This window comes from Lissotriton vulgaris, chromosome 3_1 (assembly GCF_964263255.1).
Source record: "Lissotriton vulgaris chromosome 3_1, aLisVul1.2, whole genome shotgun sequence".
NCBI lineage: Eukaryota > Metazoa > Chordata > Amphibia > Caudata > Salamandridae > Lissotriton > Lissotriton vulgaris.
In genome coordinates this window covers 644,270,303-644,294,523 of record NC_141689.1, presented here as the reverse complement: position 1 = coordinate 644,294,523, position 24,221 = coordinate 644,270,303, and the positions used below count along the sequence as shown (strand labels likewise).

The following is a 24,221-nucleotide window of genomic DNA, read 5'->3' as shown; positions in this document are numbered from 1 at the left end:
GGCATCTTGTATTTCCAAAATTCTGCATGCCAGACTACACATGAGACCTCTCCAAGAATGTCTCTCTCATCAGTTGACACAATCACAGGGCCAACTTCACAATCTGGTGTTGGTAGACATCCTCACACATTACTCTCTGCAACGGTGGAATCCCCAAAATGTATCCAAGGGGTGGTTGTTTCAAGACCCAGTTCCACAAATATATATATTTTTTAAAGTGTTTATTAGATGTTAAGCAGTATTACATTTGCAGTCAAAGGCATTGCAAGGCGTAGCGAAATAGCCCCATATCAAAAATGACACAAATCACAATTGCATAGTCACTAACACAGCCATTTACCAACATCCCGAAACGGGCAGGCAGCGTGAACCTACATAACTCGCAGTATTATGCAGCAGTCTCGGCCTGTATAGCTCAGGTCCCAATTCTAATGTGCATACACCCCCCGTTAGCACTTCCCTCTCCACAGCCATTCCTGCTCACAACAGCCACTCCCATCCTTTCGATTATTCCACTCACAAACGCTGTCCTACCCACCTTCCCCAGCCTCCCCACACCAACACCCGCATCCCATCATCCAGAAACGATACTCCCTCACACAACTTTTCAGCCTATCCCCTCTGTCCGTGCCTCCGCCCCGCTGTCGTCTTGCGCACTCTGTGTATATGTAGCATTAAGCCCCCCAAAATTCTTAGGTCTGATTCTAGGAGGAAGCAGTTCGCTATAAAGTTCCGACTGTGTAGAGCAGTTTAGCATATCTCTGGACCACAGGTGCAGCGTCGGAACCGGCCCCCTCAGCCAGCACATGGCGACTCTCCTCTAGGCCATAAGGAGCCCCATGTCCACTAATCTACGGATCGCCTTTGGTAGTTTTTTAGTATATCCCAAAAGGGCCATGAGTGGGTCCAGATCCAATGTAACCTCAACTATTCTGCCAAGCTCTTCAAATACTGATTCCCAAAATGCACGCACCCCTGGGCACATCCATGCCAAATTCATGAAGTCCGCCACCTCCACCCTGCATCTCTCACACTCTGCGCTCTCTCGTAAACCATATCTGCATAGCCTTTACGGATTATAGTACATCCGGTTGAGATACTTAAAGTGCACCAACCCGTGCCTACCATGCAGGGATATTTTTCTGGTATTGAGACAACAATAAGGTTTTGCAGCAGCCAATGCCAAGCATGTCTCGTGTTTAATGAATCCATTATACCAGTCCTGCGGTCTACCCGTTCCATGATGACCGCCGGCAGGGCTACTGGGGCAGCGAACAGTCGCTCCATCCAAAGGTAGGGAACCCCCTCTCCACCATGAATCCAAGCATGTAGGTGCGCCCCCTGCGATACCCTGCAATATCATTCAAAATCTGGAGCACCCATGCCTCCTAGATGGTATGGTAGCGTGAGCACCCCCTACAGTACCCGGGCTTGTTTACCTGCCCAGGCTAACTTGAGCATCAATTGTCTCAATCTATAGAAGAAGGAGCACGGCAAAACCAGGGGAATATTAGTGAAGAGAAAAAGGAGTCGGGCAAGATAACCATCTTCATAAGCGATATACGGCCCATCAGCAACAGAGGGAGCCAGATCCATAGGTCCACATCATCCTCCAGCTTAGAGATGGCTGTGCCGTAATTTTCCCAGAATACAATATCCGTCTCCTTATGCAGACGAATGCCCAGATACCTCACCGAGTCTACCGTCCAACAGAGGGGGTAGTCCATCGCAAACTCTACTGTAGCAGGCGTGAGCGGAAAGACCAAGGATTTCTCCCAATTAACTTTAAGGCCAGACAAAGCACCAAATCTAACCACTTCCCTAATAACAGCCGTCAAGTTCTCTTCAGGTTCCCTAACATAAAGAAGTGTGTCATCTGCTTATGTAGATACTACAATTCTGTAAGTGGGGAACCCGATACCTTCATTCCCATGATATTCCCGTAAGGCACAGGCTTGTGGTTCCGTCTGTAGGGCGTATAGTAGCGGGGAAAGGGGACAGACCTGTCTGGTGCCTCTAGTGATGTTAAACTGGGCAGTGACCAAATCGCCAATACGCACTCGAGTGGTTGGCTCGTAATACAGAATACCCAGCATATGCAGGAATGCCCTCCCAAGTCCCATTCTCATCAACACTTGGCGTAAAAAACCCCATTTCACCGAATCAAAAGTCTTTTCCATGTCTAGGAATACAGCCACCGGTTTAATCTCCTGGCGGACATGTTGCATGGTTCCGAACACAGTCTGTATTTTATACGTTAATTTTCTAGTTCCACAAATAATTCTCAAAACAGATGCTTCCCTAATTCGTTGGGGGGCACATCTCCAAACCCTCACAATTTATCGGGTATGGGAGTCCAAACACAGGGTACTCCATATCAACCACCTAGAACTGCAAGCTGTTTGCTTAGCAGTGAAGGCCTTCCTACCTCACCTACAACACAACGTTATCCTAATTTGAACAGGCAATATGACAACTTCGCAATTTTTTTGAGTTTGATGCATTGCATTTAAGGAATCTCAATTTGAGATTCCTTAATGCAATTGCAATTTAAGAAATCACAATTTTGCTATTTCTTAAATTGCGGAAAATACAAAAATGTTAATGCATCCCAAAAATGGGAGTTGCATTCGCAAACGGACGAATTTTGCGATTCGCACCATTTGCGAATGCAATTTCCTTTGATGGATGTGCCCCTTAAACTTTCAGAAAAACAAAGCAATTGTTTATTGCTTTCACACCTCCTCTCATGGGAATGGAAATGTTTCAATCAGGCATTTCAAGATGGATAGTTAAATGCATCCAAACTTGCTATGCGCAAGCTAAAAGGTTTTAAATTTTTCCTCATAAAGCTAACTCCACTAGGAAATAGGAGCTTCAATGGCTTTTGTAGGCAATATTCCTATTGCTGATATTTGCAAAGCAGCAACATGTTCCACTTCACATGCATTCACAAAACATTATTGTGCAGAGGTCTTTGCACGCCAACAAGCCAATGTTGGTCAAGTGGTCGTAAGAACTTTATTTCAAACAACTGCAACCCCCACAGGTTAACCACTGCCTATGGGCCAACCCGCCTCCTCAAAAACCTTGTGTAGGTTGAAGATCATACACTTTATATACTTATATCATACTACTGCATGGACATTAACATTGCTGATTTATATATCATATTTACATACTCACCTACCCACAGCAAAACAATCTGAAGATGACGTTGATGGCCATGCGCAGTATTACCAAGAGGAGGAGTCCACACACAGCCTTGTGACTCGAAGAAAACTTCTTGAAACAAAAACAACTTGTAATCATCTGAGCTAACACTAGATGGTAGACTTATGCAAAGCATGTGAATTTGCAGCACTACATGCCAAGAACAGATGCTTAGAGGGTAAGTAACATAATCCTTTCTCGTAAACGCTCACTTGAGTTTAGTATACAGCTTGTTTTCTCAGTGTCATAACGATTTTTGGTGGCTGAGCCCCCTATAAGTAATAAACAAACTACAAATCTAGGTCTAGCCCAAAAGGCAGTTTCTTTCTATCACACACTGTTCACTTTGTATATGGAACAGGCTCTCAGATTAATTGGCTAAAAGATTCCCAGAGCACCACTGCGGATAGGCAGAGATATCTTCAGCGCTGAAGAGGTTCAGTGGACGTGAGGAAAGAGGGATTAAGAAGTGGAGTGGCCTAATGAAGCAGGGGACATACACAAAATGTGACAAGCTGCAAGTAATACAGACCTTTAAACAAGTACATGAACAGATCTAGTCAACTTCCACACAAATTATACAGGATAACACATAGAGAAAAATGCACACTACTAGAACACACTCCCACTGAAATGTAGCGTCCTCCCTGTTAATAAGTGATTACTAACATCACAGCTACCATACTGGTGTCCATCAGTGAAGCTTTTTGTTTCCTTAAGTGACTGCAATAAGCTCCAAAGTCATGGGCATATATATAGGATATTTTCCAGAATCATTTACTCGATAGACAGTCTACATTGTTAATGATGGTAAAGAGAGTCATAGCTGACCTGGTGGCCCCAAGCCCCCTCATGAAAGCACTATGGAAACAGAATTAGTTTAGGTCCATTCCGCAGGCACTGTTCTTTCTAGTAAAGGCCTTCTGAACAAATGTTTAAATAAATGGCAAGAAAAGATTTAAAACTCCGAAGCCAATTGCAATGATGCATACACCAAATAGAAAGGGGGATCTTAGGTGGAGTGAGGCATCCCATATGCTTAGACCAGGGTCATACAGAGATGAATTGAAAGTTGATCCTCTCCACCCAAATGGACACTCTTGTAATCAATAATTGTCATCAAATCTTGATTTTACTGTAACCACATCTCATCTCTGATAATTGAAAACGTCCAACAAATATTTTGTTAAATTAAATGTAAATTATGACATTTCACAGGTAAAGTTTGGCCTAACACTGACACTCCCCGTGCAGATTTTCCATAGAAGAATGGTAGTAACATTAAATATGTGATAACTCTCTGCTTGGAATGTGCATAGCCCATCTAAGAAAGGACCTCTGATTCTCCCCAAACAGAATTTGTGGTTAGAAAGTATTGAATTGTGCATAAATACATAAAATGCTAGGGCGCTTAAACATCTACGTTTTGAAATATTTAGAAAGATATGGCAGTGGAGCAAAGTTGATAGCTTGAAGCATATGATGGGTAGAGTAAAGCATGATAAAAGTGTCGAAAAAATTGCCAACTTTTTCGCCACCTAGTCAAAGAAAGGAGGGAAATAGTGAAGTTAAATAGGAACATAAGGCTTGATTTAGAGTTTGGCATATGGGTACTCAGTCACAAACATGATGCATATCCTGTTTGCCTTATTACAAGTGCATAATATCTTAATGCATTTGTAATAAGGCAGACAAGATGCCTGTTACTTTTGTGTCGGAATGCCTGTCCGCCAACTCTAACTCTGCCCATAGCAATGAATGGATGAGCAAGGAGCACAATATTTAAGGGAAAGGCACTTGGTGTTTGCTAGGTACTTTATACTGGCCATTTTTATGGTATTTTGTCATAATGTGGTCGTCTGCGGCAGAGGCCATGAGGAATGCAGGAGGGGTCACTTGCAAAGAAAGGGGTGGACAGTGTAGAGTGGAATGAGCCTTGTGGATTGAGGGCTATTCACCAGACAGGTAATATTCCATCCGACAAGAGATTATTTTGAGGACGATTGACCTTAAGCTTTATTAGTAAAAAGGTATGGCAGTAGGGATGGAAGAAAGAGGATTTAAGGCAAACAAGAAGGTGTGTGAGAGATGATCGAAGAATTAATGGCTGACAGAAATTTAAAAATGGTTCACCTATCGTGGAGTACCAGGATAGCTGAGAGAAAACCTCTGTGGGTCGCAGACTGCCTCCTCCTCGTCTTCACAATGTCACCAGTCAGCTCTCACATGCAGCCTTTCTACAATATATATTTTTACCCACAAGCTCATATATTAAAGGGATTTTGATGGCAAAAAAATAAAGGGGGGTCTCATTGCTTGAGTGGGTCTCCGTGTTGTCAGCGTTAGTGGAGGTGTTCATCTTCGCCATTGTGTACTAAACATTTGATGACAGTCCTGTGTGCCCTAAACTGGGTTCCACACTTCACAGTAGGATGCCAATTTAGCTACAAGTCTGAAGACCACATGTGCTTTGGGCACATAGAATTTGCAGGGTGCAGAACCGTGCAGATCAAGGACTTCAGGGTAACAGCAAGAAGGTAAATTTGTATGACCTACTTGGGCCCAGTAATGCACCACAGTGATTCTTTACTGAAGTTTGTTCCAAGGGTATAGGCCGGCCCTTGAGAGCGCTCAACAATTGAAAGAACACAAGTGTACTTTTTGTTCTGATGGCAGTGCACAGGTCTACTGACTGCCAGGAAGTAAATGCTGGCTTGTTGCTTCCCAGCAGCTTACACAAGGATACTAGACCATGCCGACTTATGTAGTAGCGTCGACAGAAGAGGTAGTCCACTAAGGCCCTTTGTGAGGTACGACACTCACCCCAAGCGAGTCACAAAGTCAAGACTTTGCTGAACAGGTGGTAAGAGAATCCGGGTGGGAGTTCCCTGTATTATTTAAAACTGTCCTCTGGCACCCTTTTCTTCTTTGACAGAATGACTTGGGGCCACCTTCAAAGTCAAAATCTCATAAAGGAATGTTTCTCTACTGCATTCATAAGTCACTGTAAATAAAGAACCCTATTTTACCCACATACCTGGCTTTAAGGTACCATATGAAAGACTATTACACTGGGTGCCATGGTTACCAGTCTGTTGGTGCAAGTGTAGGAGAAGGGCATAGATTCCGAAAGAGCGATATAATGGTCTTGCCAGCTTTCAGCCCTACAAAAATGCGTTTCATGGTCATTGAGAACAGCTCTTACAAGGAAGTGTGAGGAGTCTGAGATGGTAGGTATGAACTTTGTGTGAAACTATATTTTACAGATCTGAATGTATAATTTGTGTTTACAATTTAGTGAAGTTCATTTATTATGTTGTGTAATTTACCATCTTATTCTTGCTTGTAAGTGCCTGGTGGGGAGAAGGCCTAGAGGATGGTGACTTAGAATGTGCACGTTTGTTTTACAGATCTAGTTGCTATACCGGACTTCCAGTCTGGGGCAATGGAAAACTGGGGCCTGACCACATATCGGGAAACGGCTTTGTTGTTCGATCCAGAATCTTCAACTGCATCTAATAAACTCTGGATTACTATGATTGTGGCTCATGAACTGGCTCACCAGGTAATATCTTTGGGCGGCAGAAAGCACATTTAGGCATATTGTTTTAAAGTTTGTATTTTCATTTTGTTTCTTTTTAATAAGAATTATAATAAAGAAAATTGGGTCAATTCAGAAAACTTTGGGATAGCACAAACACTTCAACATAGGAAAAAGTCAGAGGTATTACACTTTTTGAACACGGTTTGCAAAGAGAGATTTGCCAAAGATACACATGATAGAGCATATGCTGTACATGTGTGTTTGTGCGTGCCACATGTTCCTAATATATACAGTTGTAGATAAGCATTATAAAATGCCTACCGTCTGGGCACTAATTTAGAAAGGAGGATGCGACCAAGGGCATGCCAAGCACGTAAGCCACACCTACAAAATCATGTTTTTAGGAGATTCACAAAACCCCTTGATAAACTTCCCCCATTGTCTAACTATTCAATTAATGTTCCTGTGTAAGTGATGCAAAAATAGATTTTACATTCATCAGTCGGTACCAGGAGGTACCTAGGAATGGGTGGAACGCATATGAAATATTTATTTTGAAGACATTATTACCAGACTGTAAACATTTTTTAAGTTGGGTGTTTGTGCTTAACTGTATGCATAGGGTTCTTTACACCTGTGCATAAAAAATGGGCACAATCAGCATCCACATTTACATGTGCAAATTATGTAATAGAAATTAGTGTTTTTTTGTATACCGCTTTATTCCTCACTCCCGCTGCTTGCAAATACTTTGTTACTACTTATTACTATTACCTGATTCACTGCTACTCAACCCACCAACCTCAGAAGGATGGCTGACTTCCTGGTTCATTCGCTGCCAAGTCTAAGTCCTTCATTTAGAGTTGGGAAGAACAGGAGCCCGCAGGGCTGTTGACATTCCAGGCTTGCTCTTCTCTCAACTTCATTTGGAAGTGATGTAGCCACTATGTTTCTAAGAGCATAGACTTCAGTGACTTAGCCATTAAAAACCTAAGATCAGGTGCCCCTTGCGTGACAGAGGTTGTCTTCTGAAACACATTGTTGTGCCTAAGATTCCCAGGAAAAATTATTTGTAGGTCCATACAAAATCGCAATGCAACAGGACCATTGATTTATTTTTAAAATCAATGTTTTTTTTTAAACTGTCTAATGATTCTTAGAGGTCAGTTTCCCTAAATGTAAGTCATATCAATACAGCCCTTCTGAGTAAAGCTTTTAAATCTTAAAATGAAATGTTTAATCCTTGTCATAGTTGAAATATGTGTTACATTGAGGAATATTCTAGTGCATCTAGTGCACCAATTTTGTTCACTTGTACTTCTGCCACCCCCAGCCCATCCCTGCTGTCGAAGATACAGTAGAGCGCTGCAATGCATCCAGAAATTCGAGGAATGTTCCAACTTGAAAGACATAAAGCAAAGGCTAAAGAGAGCACCCCTGAAGGCAATTGAAGTGCAGTCTAATTTCCAAGAAGCTGACCTGAAAGCCATGAAGAATAATTTGGGCCATCTTCCAATTATAGGCTTTTACCACTTATGTGACTGATAGGCCCCCAGAGTTCTTATCGAGTTGGCATACTTGTTTAGATGCAGTGTTTCCCCTAGATGCCATGCAGTTCAACCAGTTTCCACCTCCGCACAGCAAACTAATAAATAAGATACCTCTGTACAGGCAAAAGCTCACCAATTTCAGTGTATTTTCACCTTTATTCTATAACTCAGCTGATGTTCGAAAGTATGACGGTTCACCACAGACAATTACAATGCATGCTTTTACAGCGCAGTCTTTACATCTTAACTACCATTACATTGCATGATTTTACAATGCATGCCATTACAACGCATTTTTTTAAACTACCATTACAGCGCATTCCATTACAACGCATACCATTACAAGGCATAATTCTTTTAGGACAACAGTAAGGTAAGTGTTGGATAGTGTATGGGTAAAAATGACTATTCCCATGTACCCCAAAACCATACCCACTCTAATACTATAAAAATATCCACTACTTACCTTATAATGCGTTGTAATGGCATGCGTTGTGATGGTATGCATTGTAAGGGCATGCATTGTAGCGACATACGTTGTAATGGCATGCATTGTAATGGCATGCGGGGTAAATGCAGTTGCGTTGTAACAGTTGCATTGTAAAGGTAGGTCGTTGAAATGGCTGCGTTATAATGGATGTATCCCCTGATGTTCTCACAAACAAAAAACATAAATTTGCTTTTCTATGTTAGTCACTATATCTATATTTTTTTAAATAAGCACATCACACATTGTGCTAGCACAGCAGGCATATACCTTTGTTGAGTATCAGCAGGTCATTTACATACTTTAGTGTGGAAATCCTCTTGTACTAACCTTTGAAAGGCAACCACCAGCCTAACTCAGTTTTTGGGCTCTGTTTCCATCCAGAGCTACTTTCTGGTCAAATTGAAGGCCGAACTCAAGCCTCAGCAGCTCTATGTCCCTCTTGTGCTAAAATGAACAGAACCAGATCTTCTCCAGCTTTTGCAATGAAGTTAATCGTAACATTATGGGCTAGGGAGTTTAGAAAACATTTGCTTGAAAAACATTGATATGATCTTTCCCAGCTTATTCTCTTAAAAGTGTTCAGGGATCTCAGTCTTAGCCCCAGGCCTGGTTATTTTTCAGTGAAACTAACTGTTTGGAGAAGGTCTGGGTTATTCTATGACTTCACAGTACGAAGGAAACCGCAAGGGAATTACGCTGGACTCTTACTTTTTCTATGAAGTCAGTTTCTGATAGTAAGCATAGACTGAAAACGACAATGCCTTTTTTCTTTTATGAATTGGCCATGCAGGTAGATGTTGGGACATGTTTCTCCTTGTGTGGATAAAAAGTCTTGCAAGAGACGTGATGAACTTAAAGTTGCACATTGGTATGTTGAATTTTGTTACAACTTTTCATAGTAGTATTTTTGGTACACACCTTTAGTAGCATTTGTGATTGGTGTAGATGAACATCAACTGCGATCCATGGTATTATTCCAAATATCATTTGAAGGTTATCATGCAAAATGCAAAAAAAGCTAATGTTGAATAAAAAGTCAGGTGGATAGTATCAGAAATTTGAGACCTCTAATAGACTAAATTCCATTTGAATATAGTTCAAACATTTTCATTAAGTATTACATCATACAACAATCACAGAAGTGCTATACTTCTGACGAGTACCCTTACTGCTCTAAAGTTGTCATGCATCACATAGACACTTGATTGGTGAGAAGTGTTTTGTTGTCCTTTGCTTTGGTTCATATTGAAGGTATCCGTTTTCTATGGTGAGTTTAATCACGCAAAATAACATTTTCCACATTACATCTATCAGTCATAACATTATCATTCTTTACATCAAAGGGCATGTCAAGTGTAAAATAGGTTAGACAAGTCTCTGTTGATCTTATATTAAAATGAGTGAATGTTTGTTATACTTAGCATTCAAAGGTCAGCAGATAACGCAAAGCATTAAAAACAAGAAATACAACTCAGGCTGTAATTGAATGTGCACTCACTATATGTCTGCCTACCATTCAGACTACAAAACAGATTGACCCACATGTTGAGAGGATTTCCCAGGGATGATGTAAGAAGACCACCAATTTCAGTTTATTTATGTTTAATATTATACCAATATCAATAATACATACATCAAAAAGACAAAGAATGAAATGCATTAACATACACAAGAAAATCCCCCAAAAGTATATATACAAAGCACAGTTAAAATACTTTATATATAATTTTTAAAATACTTTTTTTTTTAAAGAATACTGCAACAGCATATCAACAGTTTTTATTGCTACATGTATTAGAGTATGTAATCAATGTGGAAATACATTGCATACAGACATGTACTGTGCATAGTGCAAATAAAATGCTATCAATTATTATGTCCCTTAAATATCAATCAGAATTCACTAATCCAAACTCAAATTCCTTCACAAATATATATTGGACACAGTTGGGCATTTAACTATTCAAACACAATCCAGGACCCAGATATTACACTTATTTATCCGGCTTCCATTATTGCTCATAAAGCGAATCAGTCTTAATACTAACCATCTCAAAGAATTTCCCAAGTTGGTAGCATTATTGAGTAATAGCACACTTCATTAAACAGCTTAACAATTTATAAACTTTTCGTATGTTCATATATTTAAAAAGTGTCATTAAAAGTGTCATCCAATCCAGGGAAAAATATGTACAGAAATTCAAGAGATGCATAAGTGTGGCTATACAGTCTTTACAAAACGGCATTTATATATTGCCTGTGTTTAGTCCAATGTTACTGTTGGGTAATTTCCAAAATGTAAAGGAAGAAACTTGGCCTAAACGAAGCTTTAAATATCCACTGTTTAACATTTCTATCCTTTCTATCTTCTAAATATATCTGTACGTTTCTGGTAATTGAGCCATATGCATATGATGTAGATCTGTAATACTCACAGTTCTCTAGGTTTGTTTTGTTACATAGCTCTTTCACCACTTTTTTTAATAACGTTTTCCAGGCTAGGTGAGAGCGCTCTGCTGGATCAATGGAACCAAGTGGATCACCCGTCATTATAATTTTCTCTAAAGTTTGCATTCAAGATATGCCTTTTCAGGCTGAAGATAATTTTTAATGATATGTCTCATTGTATATTCTGCAGATGAAAATATTTGATAAAAAAATGAATTATTCTTTGATAGTTACATTATATGTTCAACAATCCAATCTCAAACCTTAAAGCACAATTCACTGATCCATTCGAGAGACCAAGTCATCTTTTCCATAATGCATCTCTGTTTCTCTACACATTTCATCTGCTTCTCTTTTATTAGGTTGCACCCATACAGAAATGATTGAATGATCTTCATATTGTAAGACTTTTGGATCCTCTACAGATTTATGGGCAAGTTCATGGTTTACTGCTGTGCCTCTTTGTTTCTGTGACTGAAAATGTCAGCATATTGATATTATCTTTTTCAAATTTTTCATAAAAACCATTGCTTTAATATTGGTCACATTTATTTTAATTCATTAGAGACACAATATTTAGGAAATTCATTCAGTTGTCCCTGTAGACCAAGTGGGGCAAGATCAATCAAAATAGCATCATCTGCATAAAATATATGGAGCACATATTCCTCCCACAGTTTTGGTGGAAATGACTTGCCTTTGCCAAATATTTCTGGCCATCTACAATATAGATGTAAAACAAAAGGGGTGCCAATATGCAACCTTGTCTAAGTCAATTTGGAGTTTACATTTTCTTAACAGTGCACCATTATTTCCCAATTAAATCTGGGTCCTGGAGCCCTCATGCAGGTTGATTATCTGTTTCAATAATTCAGGTGAAGTACCCCATTTAGGAGCTTGGTATAAATCTGGCTAGTAATATCTAACAGACTTATCAAACGATAATTATGCAGATCCTCATGCAGGCCATTTTATATAGTGGTACCCATATTACCTTTCTATGATTCTAGTTTCCTTAGTAACTGCATTTGGCAAAGATGGTAACATTGTGCTCATAGATCTGGAGTTCATTTTAATATAGTCGTGGGTATACTATCCTGCCCTTACACTCTAGAGCCCTTGAATGCTTTTATTACATTTTTGACATCTTTTACTGTTGGTATCACATTTTCTTGTGTTAATATTGCTTAAGCCTGATCACCTAAAATGCCAACAATATCCAACTCTGGAACATTTCCCTTTTCTTTAGCAATATTTAGTGCCAAACATGTTAACTAAAAATATTCACAGAGTGTGCCTGCCAGCACCTTATTTGTTCCAAGCATTAGTTCCCAATAAATGTTGCACCTTGTCTCTCGTACTGCCTTAATAACTTCTGATCACTATTTTCCTTTTTCTGCCACGCTTATTCTTCTAAATTCAGATCTATTTCCTTTACAGCTTCCTCATAGGACCCCTCAGTGTTCGGTCTATTTGAGAAGCTTCCCTAACATACTATTTATTCTCACTCTTGCTGTATCAATTGCATCCCATGATCCTGCAGCACCTGAGTAGGCCCTGATCTTAAGTGCATTTCCCCCCATTTTTTGGACTGCTCATTTAAAGTCATAAATCAGCTTTTCACTTTGGGCCTTGAATCTCGGGGACCAAATTGATCCTTTGAATATTCTTTCAACAAACATATTGAATATTAACCCAGGTCTCTCTATTATTGGCGTGGTCATGCAAAGTCAATTCTATGGATCTATTATCATCCCTGACTGTTTCATCTACCAACATATCTTAAATAATAAAGAAGTCTTCCGATAGTGCAATCAGTAAGTGATGATGTTTTCCCATTGTCACAAGTGTTGTTTGCAGGTTGAACCCCTGGAACTCTCCCAATAATAATGGTCATATTGTGAGCGTTTATTGTACGTTTTAATTTACTGTCTACACCATTACATTTCCTATCCCTGGATATTTGGCTTGGTATGCATAGACATTTTTCATAGTTTGTTATACATCATCCAATGTTTCTGACAAAGGGCTTTTATCATTAAAATCCCGCAATAGCAGTATATTTGACGGTAGGCTATTTAAATCCAAACTTCTTTATTTGAACTCCCAACTTTTGTAGTTTCTCTCCGTAATCTCTCTTTTATCCGTAGCAAATGGACATTAGCTATAATAAATGTTATTGATTTCCTCTTATTACCATTATTAATACACTTCTGTATCTATATCTAATCTCAACTACTATTGCTACAAAATCCATATCCTTGAGCCAATATCTTTTAAAGCCAGCAATATTTCTGGATATCAAATGGAGAGTTTTACAATCAAGATATTTGATTTGGTCACCAAACACCCAGATTTAATTGCTGCCACTATCGAATTCCATTCACATATCTCTTATTCTATTGTCTTTTTTTAGTGGTGGGGCTGTGAATATTCTTGTTTCAGAGCCTGTGTTGGTAATTCATTATCTTTGACCCGACTAATCACCTACAGTTGCTTTTGCGTTGCCACCTGGCTTTTCTCACTTTGTGTCACTGATGTCATACACCCTATCATCATAACTAAAGCCTTCCTTACTTTCCAGCTGAATATTCTTACCCTTCTGCACAATGTATATGTCGAAACATAGCTCTTAAATCATCAAGAAAATGTAAGACTTGTTCAGCCACAAGCGTTGAATAAAAATGGACCATGACATTAGACTATTCAGACTCGAACTTTTCTTTGGGAAGCTCAACCAATACTATTTCACATTTTATTTTAGATAGCCTTGATGTCCTATTAAGGATCAAGATTATTATTCCCCTATTAAGATATGGGCTTGGTATCCAATCTGCAAAGATATCAACTATTTGTAAGATCAAATGATCCTCACTTTTTTCCCAGAGACCAATCACATTTTCAAGTTATTTTTTTCAAATGAAATCATTATATAGATGACCTGGACTCAGGATTGATAATTCATTGTGCCATATCATTAGTAGTTAGTTATCTACGCTGCTAATGGCAAATGGATAGGATGATATTTTCATATTTTAGATCCCAACACTTCAATCTCTCCTAGTTTAGTAGCCACTCCTAATTCGGTTTCTTGCTCCAGAAGATTTATTTCATCATCACTTGCTGCACCTACTTCTGCTTCACATTTCTCATCTAAGCAATCATTTGTTGTCATACTTTTATTTAAACCAGAATTTAACTCCTCTTTACAATTAGTATGGGTGCTATCCCAACACACCCTACGGAGTCCTTTTTTTGTAATCCTTTTCCTTTTTCTCCTGTACAATTTGATTTACTATTTTTAAGACCAGTCTCTTCCTTTCTTGTTTTATCTTGAAAAGTAGAATGTACTTTGATATTTTTAGTAATGTAGCTTAATTCCTTCTCTATTTCTTTGGCCTTAACATGCATTGTTTGATCCCTGTTATCAGTTCTTGTTTTTACTGTTTTCTGATTATCTGTGGGTAGTTTGAGCTAAAACATCTACTAGATTGCAATATGTGTCCCCTGTTACCTCTGCCCTCAGTCTGTAAAGCTGTGTCCCTTTTTTTTATTCACAAATATAACGGTATCTATTAAAGTTTAGATTCCTTATCAACTAAAGTGCAGCTAGTCATGCTAACCTGTTTTCTTTTGGAAAGCCCTGCAGTAAGTTCTACAAGTTTATTTAGCATTGGTGAGGTGGTCTCAATATTATGATATAAATCTTTTACTACATTTTCCAATAGGTTCATGATGTATTTCAAAATACGATATATAGCACTCATCAATTTAGGGTGGCCTTTCATTTTACGTTTGGCAATTGCTACACCTCAATAAACAAACTTTGTACTGGAAAGTGCAAATCACTAACTTTAATTACTGTTTCTTTTATAATATGAGATAGCGTAGCGCAAATGAATCATGTAATTTAAACAGGACCAAAAGAGGATGTAGTTACTCCCCACAACTAAGGACCACTGCAGCAAGATTTTATTTTATTTTGTTTTGACAATTCTTATAGTTCATTAGTCTAAAGTATGTGTTTCAACATTTTCTTTTCTCCACGTTATTGCCAGTAGGTCCTAAGTCTCAATGACAATAACGGGTATAGATATACCAATCCATTCTATGCATCTAAAATTCATGCAAGGCACAGCATCCTCCCGATGCAGCTCAGATGCATCAGCTCCTAAGTTTGTCGGATCATCTGTTCTTCTTGCTTCCACCCCTGAACTCCAGCGTATGACTGGCTTTTCAAACTCTAACCTTTGTCCCAAAAACTCTGCCCTCCCAGAGACTGTGAGACAGCAGTCAACTCCACCAGCCCACGACTACTCTCACGGTCGGAATGTTGACCCCCTGAGCCAGGTTTGCCATGGACTAGTGACTGGGGTAACAAGGTCCCTGAGAAGTCAGAGAAGGAAGATTAAGAAGACCAAAGCACAGACACCACAGCAAACTCGAGTATGGTTACCATACAAAATTTCAAAGTGCAAAATTCTTGCTGTGAAAATCCAATAGCCACTATGTAGCCACTCAACCTGTGTCTTAGCTTCCCAAGAGAGCCAGCATTGATCCTGGGAGGCAAACATCGCAGTCTGTCATAATTTGTGTATCTGCACACAAGGAGCAGGAAATCAAAAACAAGTGGCAGGGCTGTAAAAGTGCAACATAATGAAAATAATTTCAACGTTGAGGCAAAGACATTTACAAAAGAAAAAAGATCAATGACAGTGAATTTATAGTAGAACAATGTCAGGAAACAAGTAGCTTGAGCAGAAACTGCGGCAGTGATATAGTGAGGCAAAGCAGAGCAGAAGAATGATTAATTGACAGAAAGGGGAGAGGGTCTGCAGGACCTAGCGGTACTGGTACCTAAACTGACCACCTTTGCCCCACACAATGCTGCCTCCTGGTGCTGCAGGACTAACACCAATGGCCTGACCCTATCTGCCTCCTCAACAACAACAACTACTGCTGATGGCTGCCTTTACTTCCTCAGTGGGAGCAGTAGGATTGACAAATGACCATGAACAAAGGGGACTCCAGGGAGACTCTGGCACTTTACGCGCACCAGCAAACCTTTTCCCCTCTTCGTTATACTGGTGTGGCGGCTCATGAAGTAGCTCCAAATTCCAATGGCTCCAACTACTGCCCACCCTCTCTTCACCCCATGATTTCCCACTGCTTGTTTTTGCAATCTGAGTTGAGTTTGGCTTCCTGCCATCTCAAATAGCCAAACAATCAAACATCTCCTCGCTCACTCCTCGCCAAATTCCTGCCAATAAAGACCACACAAATGTGGAATAACTTGAGTAGACAACTCACTGGCTATAGTTAGCCATCAGAGTGTGCGCCGCTAGCATTACGCACAGACCAAACAGCGTGTGGACACCAACATAAAGTGAGTGTGCATGATGGAGAATGTAACTCATCCACCTTTATTGCTAGATTGGTGACATGATAAAATCTTGTGGTATCTAAAAAGTATTAGGTCCCATCTTGTGATCCATGTAATGGCACAGTGCGCTGGGGATGCTCAGACGTGGGTCCCAGGCACTCCACACCACTGGAGTCAAGCTAGCCGGGCTGATGAGAGGTGTTATCTCGAAACCGGTCCGGTCCTCGGATGCTTGATTCCGTTCTGGGAAGGACATGGCTTTTGTAGTTCGGACTGGACTGTTCCCATGGGGCACAGGGTCAGAGCTGATTTGCATATCGCCATTGTCTAACCCAGGGTGGTGTGGAGTGCAAAAAAACTATGGATTTGGGCCCAGATCTTTGGACTGGGGTGAATGTGTGACATTGATCCACATTCTGTCCATCACCTGTTTTGCTTGCAATTGCCGCCATAAGTGCGCTGGGGATGCTCAGACTTGGGTCCCAGGCACTCCACACCACTGGAGTCAAGCTAGCCGGGCTGATGAGAGGTGTTACCTCGAAACCGGTCCGGTCCTCGGATGCTTGATTCCGTTCTGGGAAGGACATGGCTTTTGTAGTTCGGACTGGACTGTTCCCATGGGGCACAGGGTCAGAGCTGATTTGCATATCGCCATTGTCTAACCCAGGGTGGTGTGGAGTGCAAAAAAACGATGGATTTGGGCCCAGATCTTTGGACTGGGGTGAATGTGTGACATTGATCCACATTCTGTCCATCACCTGTTTTGTTTGCAATGGCACAGTGCTATTACATGCATGTTATTTATGTCAACTGTATAAGTCCTGAAGAAATCCATCTATTTAATTCATGTTTGTTCCCATCTTTTTATTTTAGTGGTTTGGAAACTTAGTTACCATGGAGTGGTGGAATGACCTTTGGCTAAATGAAGGATTTGCTAAGTTTATGGAGTATGTTTCTGTGAATGTTACACACCCGGATCTGCAAGTTGTGAGTATTGTAGTATTAGGCAATTTTCTTTACATATGAATTAGAAACATTGTATGTTTTTCTTTTATTCTCGGTATTGGGCTAATGAAGTGTCTTGTTTAAATGTAATAGTTGTACTAAAGCAATTGCATATATGTTCTATATTTCCAGGGGGACAAACTCAATACTTTATTGTATAAAATAAACTTCAAAGTAACTAGCTCTTATTAGCCCATTTATACTATGTCAGTAGCACCAGAGTGCAGTTCTGTGGGACTTCTCATGTCTGTTAAGAAATATTAATAGCAAATAATATCTGGAAATATCAGAATCTAACATTTTTTATAATGAGGTCTATGTAGTATACCATACTATGCTGTAACCTGTAAAATGCCAAACACAAGAATCATAATAAGACTCAGAGAAAAGCGCCACAGACGATCAACTAATTTGTGTTAATAAATACTTGAGGTAAAACGAAAAAATCAAAGGAATCCTCCTATAACATTAAAAACTAATTGAATCTTATTGGGAACTTAACTATATGCTCCTCAATCAAGCAATGATTGATTAATTGTCTAGAAAAAAAGTGAGAACATCAAAGACTTGATCATTCAAACCGAAATGAAGACTACAATGTATCAACTCTTTCTAGAATCAATATGGGAAAGTTTCTGTGCTCAAACTTTGTACTCTGCTTAATCCTTGTAAGCTCCCAATTAGTATCCTCCAACACCTGGCAGTATCATCAAGCTCAGTCATTTCATGACTTGTGTTTCCACTAATTGCCCTTCCCTTTATATTGCCCATGTGGTAGGGTTTATGTTAGGAAAAACAACCTGTAGGCAAAAAAGGACTAACAATACAAAAGCACCAGTGGCTTTATACTGGATTGGGGATGGAAACCATTTCAACCATGTTTGTTTCCAGATTCTTGAGTCAGTAACCATTTCACCAAAACAAGGAGACATGGAAAAAGACTGTTGCAAATGTAATTCTTCTGGATATATATACTGAATGCTCTGTAACCCATTCAGTAGAACAGCAAGATAGACATGAAATGTTTCTGGTAGGCTTATCAAACTAAGAAAAACAAAGACTTTTTCTCTACATAACATATCTTGGTGTGGTAAAGAATTGAGAAAATAGTAGAGCCTTAAGAGTGGTGAGCAACCAAAAGATTTTAATTAATTAGAAATATTCTGAGTCGAACAGTATTTAACAGAGCACAGTTTGTACGTTTGATATAGTGTGACATGTGGATTCAGTTATCTGTAGATTCAGGTTTCAGACTACCTGGTATACTTGCTATTGGTGTACTTCTCTGGGTTTGAAAACATTTAGTCATAAATTATCATGTGTGACATAACTGTACAGAAGCATTTGTTGGAGTGATACATTTTATTTTAAGAGAATGGATGCCGTAGGTCTCAGTAGTTGAGTTTTAGGCTCATAAGAAACATGATAGGCACAGAAAACACAGTCACACTTGTTTGGGAATAATGGGCACCAAAGATATGGCCTCAGTACTTCTCCATGTACTATAATACAGCTATCACTTAAAAGTAATAGATGTAGTATAGTAAAGTTGGAGAAATTGTATGAGTTTTAGAGACTCGTTTTAGGAGCTTTCCACTACAAAAAATGATAAATTTTTTATTTGATGAATTTCAGATGATAGCTTCATGGCAGAAGGTGGGTAGGTTGAAACAAATTTGCAAACCTCAGCCACGTAAAAACATGTCAATGAATGATTAATATCTTTGCACTTATGGATAATATGATTTGCAGAATAATGCTGCACCATCCTGTCCCGCTGAGCATAAACAAAGTTTCAAGGTTCTAACTCCAGGGACCACCAAATCTGATTACTGTTATGGCTCATATTATTGCAGTGGCCAAGTGATGGAAAGGGTTGGAAAACAGAACAGCAGGGAAGGAGAACTTAAAACAAGGAGATAGTTATATGTAATATGATCATGTGGGATATCCTAATGTCCCTCCTTAATGTTAACTCTTTATTATAATCACATAAACATGTGTATTATTTCGATTACTCTTTTCTTGTAGTGCAAAGACTTCTGATTAAAAAACTATATTATCATAAAAAATATATATACTTTTTGCATTTGTTGTCTATTTCAACAATTTCTACTTACAGTGCCCCAGCATTTTAAGAACTCCTGTAGATAACACAACATTTATTACCTGCAGTCATTCATGTCTTCTTTCAGTAGCAGAAGGTAACAGCACTCTTCTTGTGAAGGCAAATAATATAATTCAAAAAATTCACAAAACATGCAAATTAACTATAGACAAGATGTAGTTTTCAAACCGAAAGCCACTTCTCCTCACAAGAAATATGACTTAAGTCTTTGCGCCAAGAAAGAGCCCCAAGAATCCTACTCTTCTTCAGTCTTTGCAGGATATATCCGGCCCCCGGATGATAAACCGTTTGAACAACTCAATTTTACTTTACAAAAGTAAAGGTTTTACTTCACAAAAGTAAAGAACAACTTTATTTCCAACTATCTCGCCAACTCATGTGTATGCTCTTTTTCAGTCATTGAGTTTTTACAATATCAACAATACTATTTTGGAAAGCTGAGTAAACCCTACTGTGTTCTTACCACTGAAACTAATCTGGTACCCAAATCTGAGAAAATGACCCAAGAAACGTGAAAGGACGAGTGGCAACTTGAATTATGCCAGTTGTAGGAATGACTAAATATACTATTTTGAACAGGACTTTGATATACTGATTTGCAGATTGTTGGGATGGAAAAATCCTCTGCATGGTGATGGATGGGAACCCCAGCCCTGAGGGCCCAACTCTAATTTTGTCAGATCCCTAATACTGATTTTTTTTATCATAGGAAAACACAGATCATGCGTGTGCACCACGACATAGGCCTGTCTCATGGATTATGGTCTTGTTGTAGTGGGTGGGATCTATAAACAGGCAGTATACAAAATAATAGACTCCTTATCACATGGATTAATTGGAGAGGTGCTTACGCGCCTTCTCTTACGAACACATTGCCTATTATTCAGACGTTTGTTAGATGGCCTCACACATCTGAACCTGCATTTTGAACATTTACTGAGTACATTTTGTTCTGGGCTAACACGGATCATATGTGTGCCTCATGAACTAAGCCTGCCTTAGAGATTGCGGTCTTGCTAAGACTGAGAGGATGCCTAAAGCACTAAACCCGAGTGGTGGAAGGGTTCTGCCTTCACCAGGAGAGAGGCCGCAAGATTGCAATGGTCGCAGCATACCATGTTATAAGTTTAGAGAGTGCGGATGCGACCCCCGGATGCCAGGTGGGAGCCACAGCAGGAGTGTGCTGTGACCCATAAACCAAGTGCACTCTCTGAACTTGGAGCTTCAAGGCATTATCGAAACGTCAGGAGCACCCTAAGTCTACCATCAGGACACAAGGGTACTTAATGCAACAACAGAGAAGCGCCGCAAAGGTCCAGACACTGTGCTGATGAAAAGAGACTGTTTTTCTTTGCTGTCGCCTGTCACCATCAACATTGACCCAGAATTTCTGAATGCTCCCGGTTTCTCCATCTTGTCTCCAGTGGGAGTGGGAAAGACCAAATTCTTTAGTCGCAGAGTCCATGGGTGGAGCAACTGCTCTGGCTCTACCGCCAAGTGCTTTGGGCTACTTTGCCTGTAACTAGCCATTGTGGGGCTTCTAAAAACTCACATTCTCTAGCGCTGCCTAGACTGGATGTTTACTCAAGTAAATGAAGGATAATATTGTCCATAGTAAGAAGAGTTTATGAAGAGTGTGTTATTGTTAAGTGTGGACCTTATTTCACTATGGTCCGTAGTAAGAAGAGTTTATGAAGAGTGTTTTTGTTAAGTGTGGACCATATTTCACTATGTGTATGAATACCACTCTTTATAAAAGAAAGCATTTTGCTGGACATTCAGTTTTTGCGCTTGCTGGATGTACGTTGAGTCGTGAGCCTGAGTTCTCGCTACACCTACCTCCTGTCTGAGAGGCCTTGAACTGCTCGACCAGCGTTATCACTAAGGGTCAAGTGCGGGAGGAGTACTTGGCTCAATTGTTCAGAGCCCTCGCCCAGCAGGGAGGCTAGCAGAACTTGACTCCAAGTTCTGGTTCCAACTGCTAGAAGTCCTGGTGATCTTCGTGCCTACTGAACAATTTTTTGAAGAACTTGACTCGGATCCCCTTTTTTATAGTCCAGATCCAGCACTGATCTGGGTGTAGACGTCTTTAAAGTGCCTTATTCCCTGTGCAGTACATTGACAATGGGACAGTCTGCCACTGCATGATTGGCTCCAATTTAATTGACCCACAACACTGGCTAAGGGAGTAATCAGGGTCACACCTAGGGTTGTATCACAATAAGTGCCCCGGGGGTGCAACGGGCACACACCCACTTTGTGCGCCCCTGGGGCACTTTGGTATCACAGAAGGGGCTGCAGACACTTGTGCTGCCCCTTATGTGATATGGCTAGCACTGGTGCACATAAAACGTCAGCGCTGCCTTCAGAGGACATTCCCTCATTTGCATGTAGTCATGCCTCTGCACCATATTACAGACGTGGGTGCAGAGACAAAGAAGCTCTCAGGCATAGCAATGAAAGTGCACCAACTAAAAGGTGGTGCAATGTCAGTGCACCCCCTGAGAGCAAACATCTGGAGAGGGAAAGGGGATTCTGTGGACTCCCCACACATCTCCTTTCAGGTGGGTGGTGAAACTGACATTACCCGCTTGAAAGGGGATCTCTAATACACTTTAAAAGTGCAGGCGGGTGCTGCTTGCACTGTGAAAAGATGGAGCAGCTTGAAAGCAGCCGGTCTGTTTTTCACATGAATGTGCTACCCCCAGGGCAGCGCAAATTCGCGGCTGCCTTGAGGTTAGTGTCTTCATCATAATACAGTGCTCGTTCCTTCATTGCGCTGGGCACACCTTTTAAAGGTGCGCCAAGCGCAATGAAGAAAAATGCGCAGCATGTATAATGTGGCCCCTGGCTGTTAGCCTCCATTAAAAGATTCCTCCGATAGGTTCAAAGGCCTAAGCCTTCCCTTCTATCGTGAATCCCTGGTCCTATAGTGCCAACCATATCAAATGCCGCATCTTGCTTGACAGTGAGCCCGACCCCACAAATCAGTATCTCTTCCTAGAGTCAAAGAAACCTTTGATGTCCACAGATGCTCTAGTCCGTAATGTCAGCAATCCATATTTCCTGTCAGGGGGTTGCAGTCTTCACCTCTATTTGCCTTTCTAGCCCCTCTCCTTCCAAAGTAGAACTTGCAGGCCTCCATTTTATGTACCATGCACAGGCACACATACATCACAGGACACATGGTCTACTGTCATACACTATCCAGCTCTACACGTAGCTGCCACATAGGCCAATGGCGAATTCTGTCCACAGCAGCAGAAATGTACATGAGTGGGCCGATAGGAACAACTCCAGCACTCAGATAACAAGCATTTGCAATGCAATGGTCTCGGCATCATTAATGGTAGAGCTATTGGCATTGCTCATGACATTTTTTTTTCTTTAAATCACAAATAAATGGCATTGTCATTAACATTGCCAATACACAGCACTCTGCACTCAACAGCATACAATGCTCTGCACACTCACTGCTCTGCACACTCACTCTGCACTCACTACTCTGCACACTCACTCTGCACTCACTACTCTGCACTCACTACTCTGCACACTCACTTTGCACTCACTCTTCGGCACTCACTCCTCGGCACTCACTCTTCGGCACTCACTCTTCTGCACTCACTACTCTGCACTCACTACTCTGCACTCACTACTCTGCACTCACTACTCTGCACTCACTACTCTGCACTCACTACTCTGCACTCACTACTCTGCACTCACTACTCTGCACTCACGCCTCTGCACTCACGCCTCTGCACTCACTATTATGCACTCACTATTATGCACTCACTACTCACTATTATGCACTCACTACTCTGCACTCACTACTCACTATTATGCACTCACTACTCTGCACTCAGCACTCACTACTCTGCACTCTGCACTCACTACTCTGCACTCACTACTCTGCACTCACTAGGAGGAAGGATACACAGTTATACGAGTAGCTTGTCCAGGTTTTTTGCTTTGGATTCTGCGACTTGCAATCCTCTGTACCCCTTTATAAATTCAGATCTGCAAATCTCAGAATTGAAAGGAAAACATCTGGACTTGATTAGATACTCCTACTCGGAACCAGAAAGCTTGAGAGGGTTGAATGAGCCTGCTTAACTCTGCAGTTCGGTAAGTGCTTCCTAGAATCAAGCGACAGGAAGTGTTGAGTTAAATATGAGGGCCAAGTCACAGGCACATCATGCTAGTCTCCCTCAAGTGCCAATGTGCATAGCTGCCAAGGTTTCAGATTGCTATGTGTGACATTTTCATAATTTCAGTGCAATTATGAGTGACATTTCAACAAATATGAGTGACACCTTCTCGCGAGCAAAATCAAGTAATAAGGACGAGGGAAGCATATAAATATCAGGAATTACAACCATCTGAGGAATGAGAAACTCTAAGATCTTAAAACTGTTAAAAAGCACCAGAAATGGAAGAGCACTTCAGTGTGAATGTGCGAG

At 40.4% G+C, this 24,221-nt stretch overlaps 1 protein-coding gene across 1 annotated transcript in view; it reads left to right on the top strand.

Moving 5' to 3' along the window:
* ERAP1 (endoplasmic reticulum aminopeptidase 1) overlaps positions 1-24,221 on the top strand; it is a 507,475-nt gene that overhangs the window by 210,524 nt on the left and 272,730 nt on the right. The window contains exons 6-7 of the mRNA XM_086960958.1: positions 6,624-6,778; positions 17,502-17,615. Of these exons, the coding sequence (XP_086817084.1) occupies positions 6,624-6,778; positions 17,502-17,615 (269 nt within the window). The remainder of the gene's footprint in view (positions 1-6,623; positions 6,779-17,501; positions 17,616-24,221) is intronic.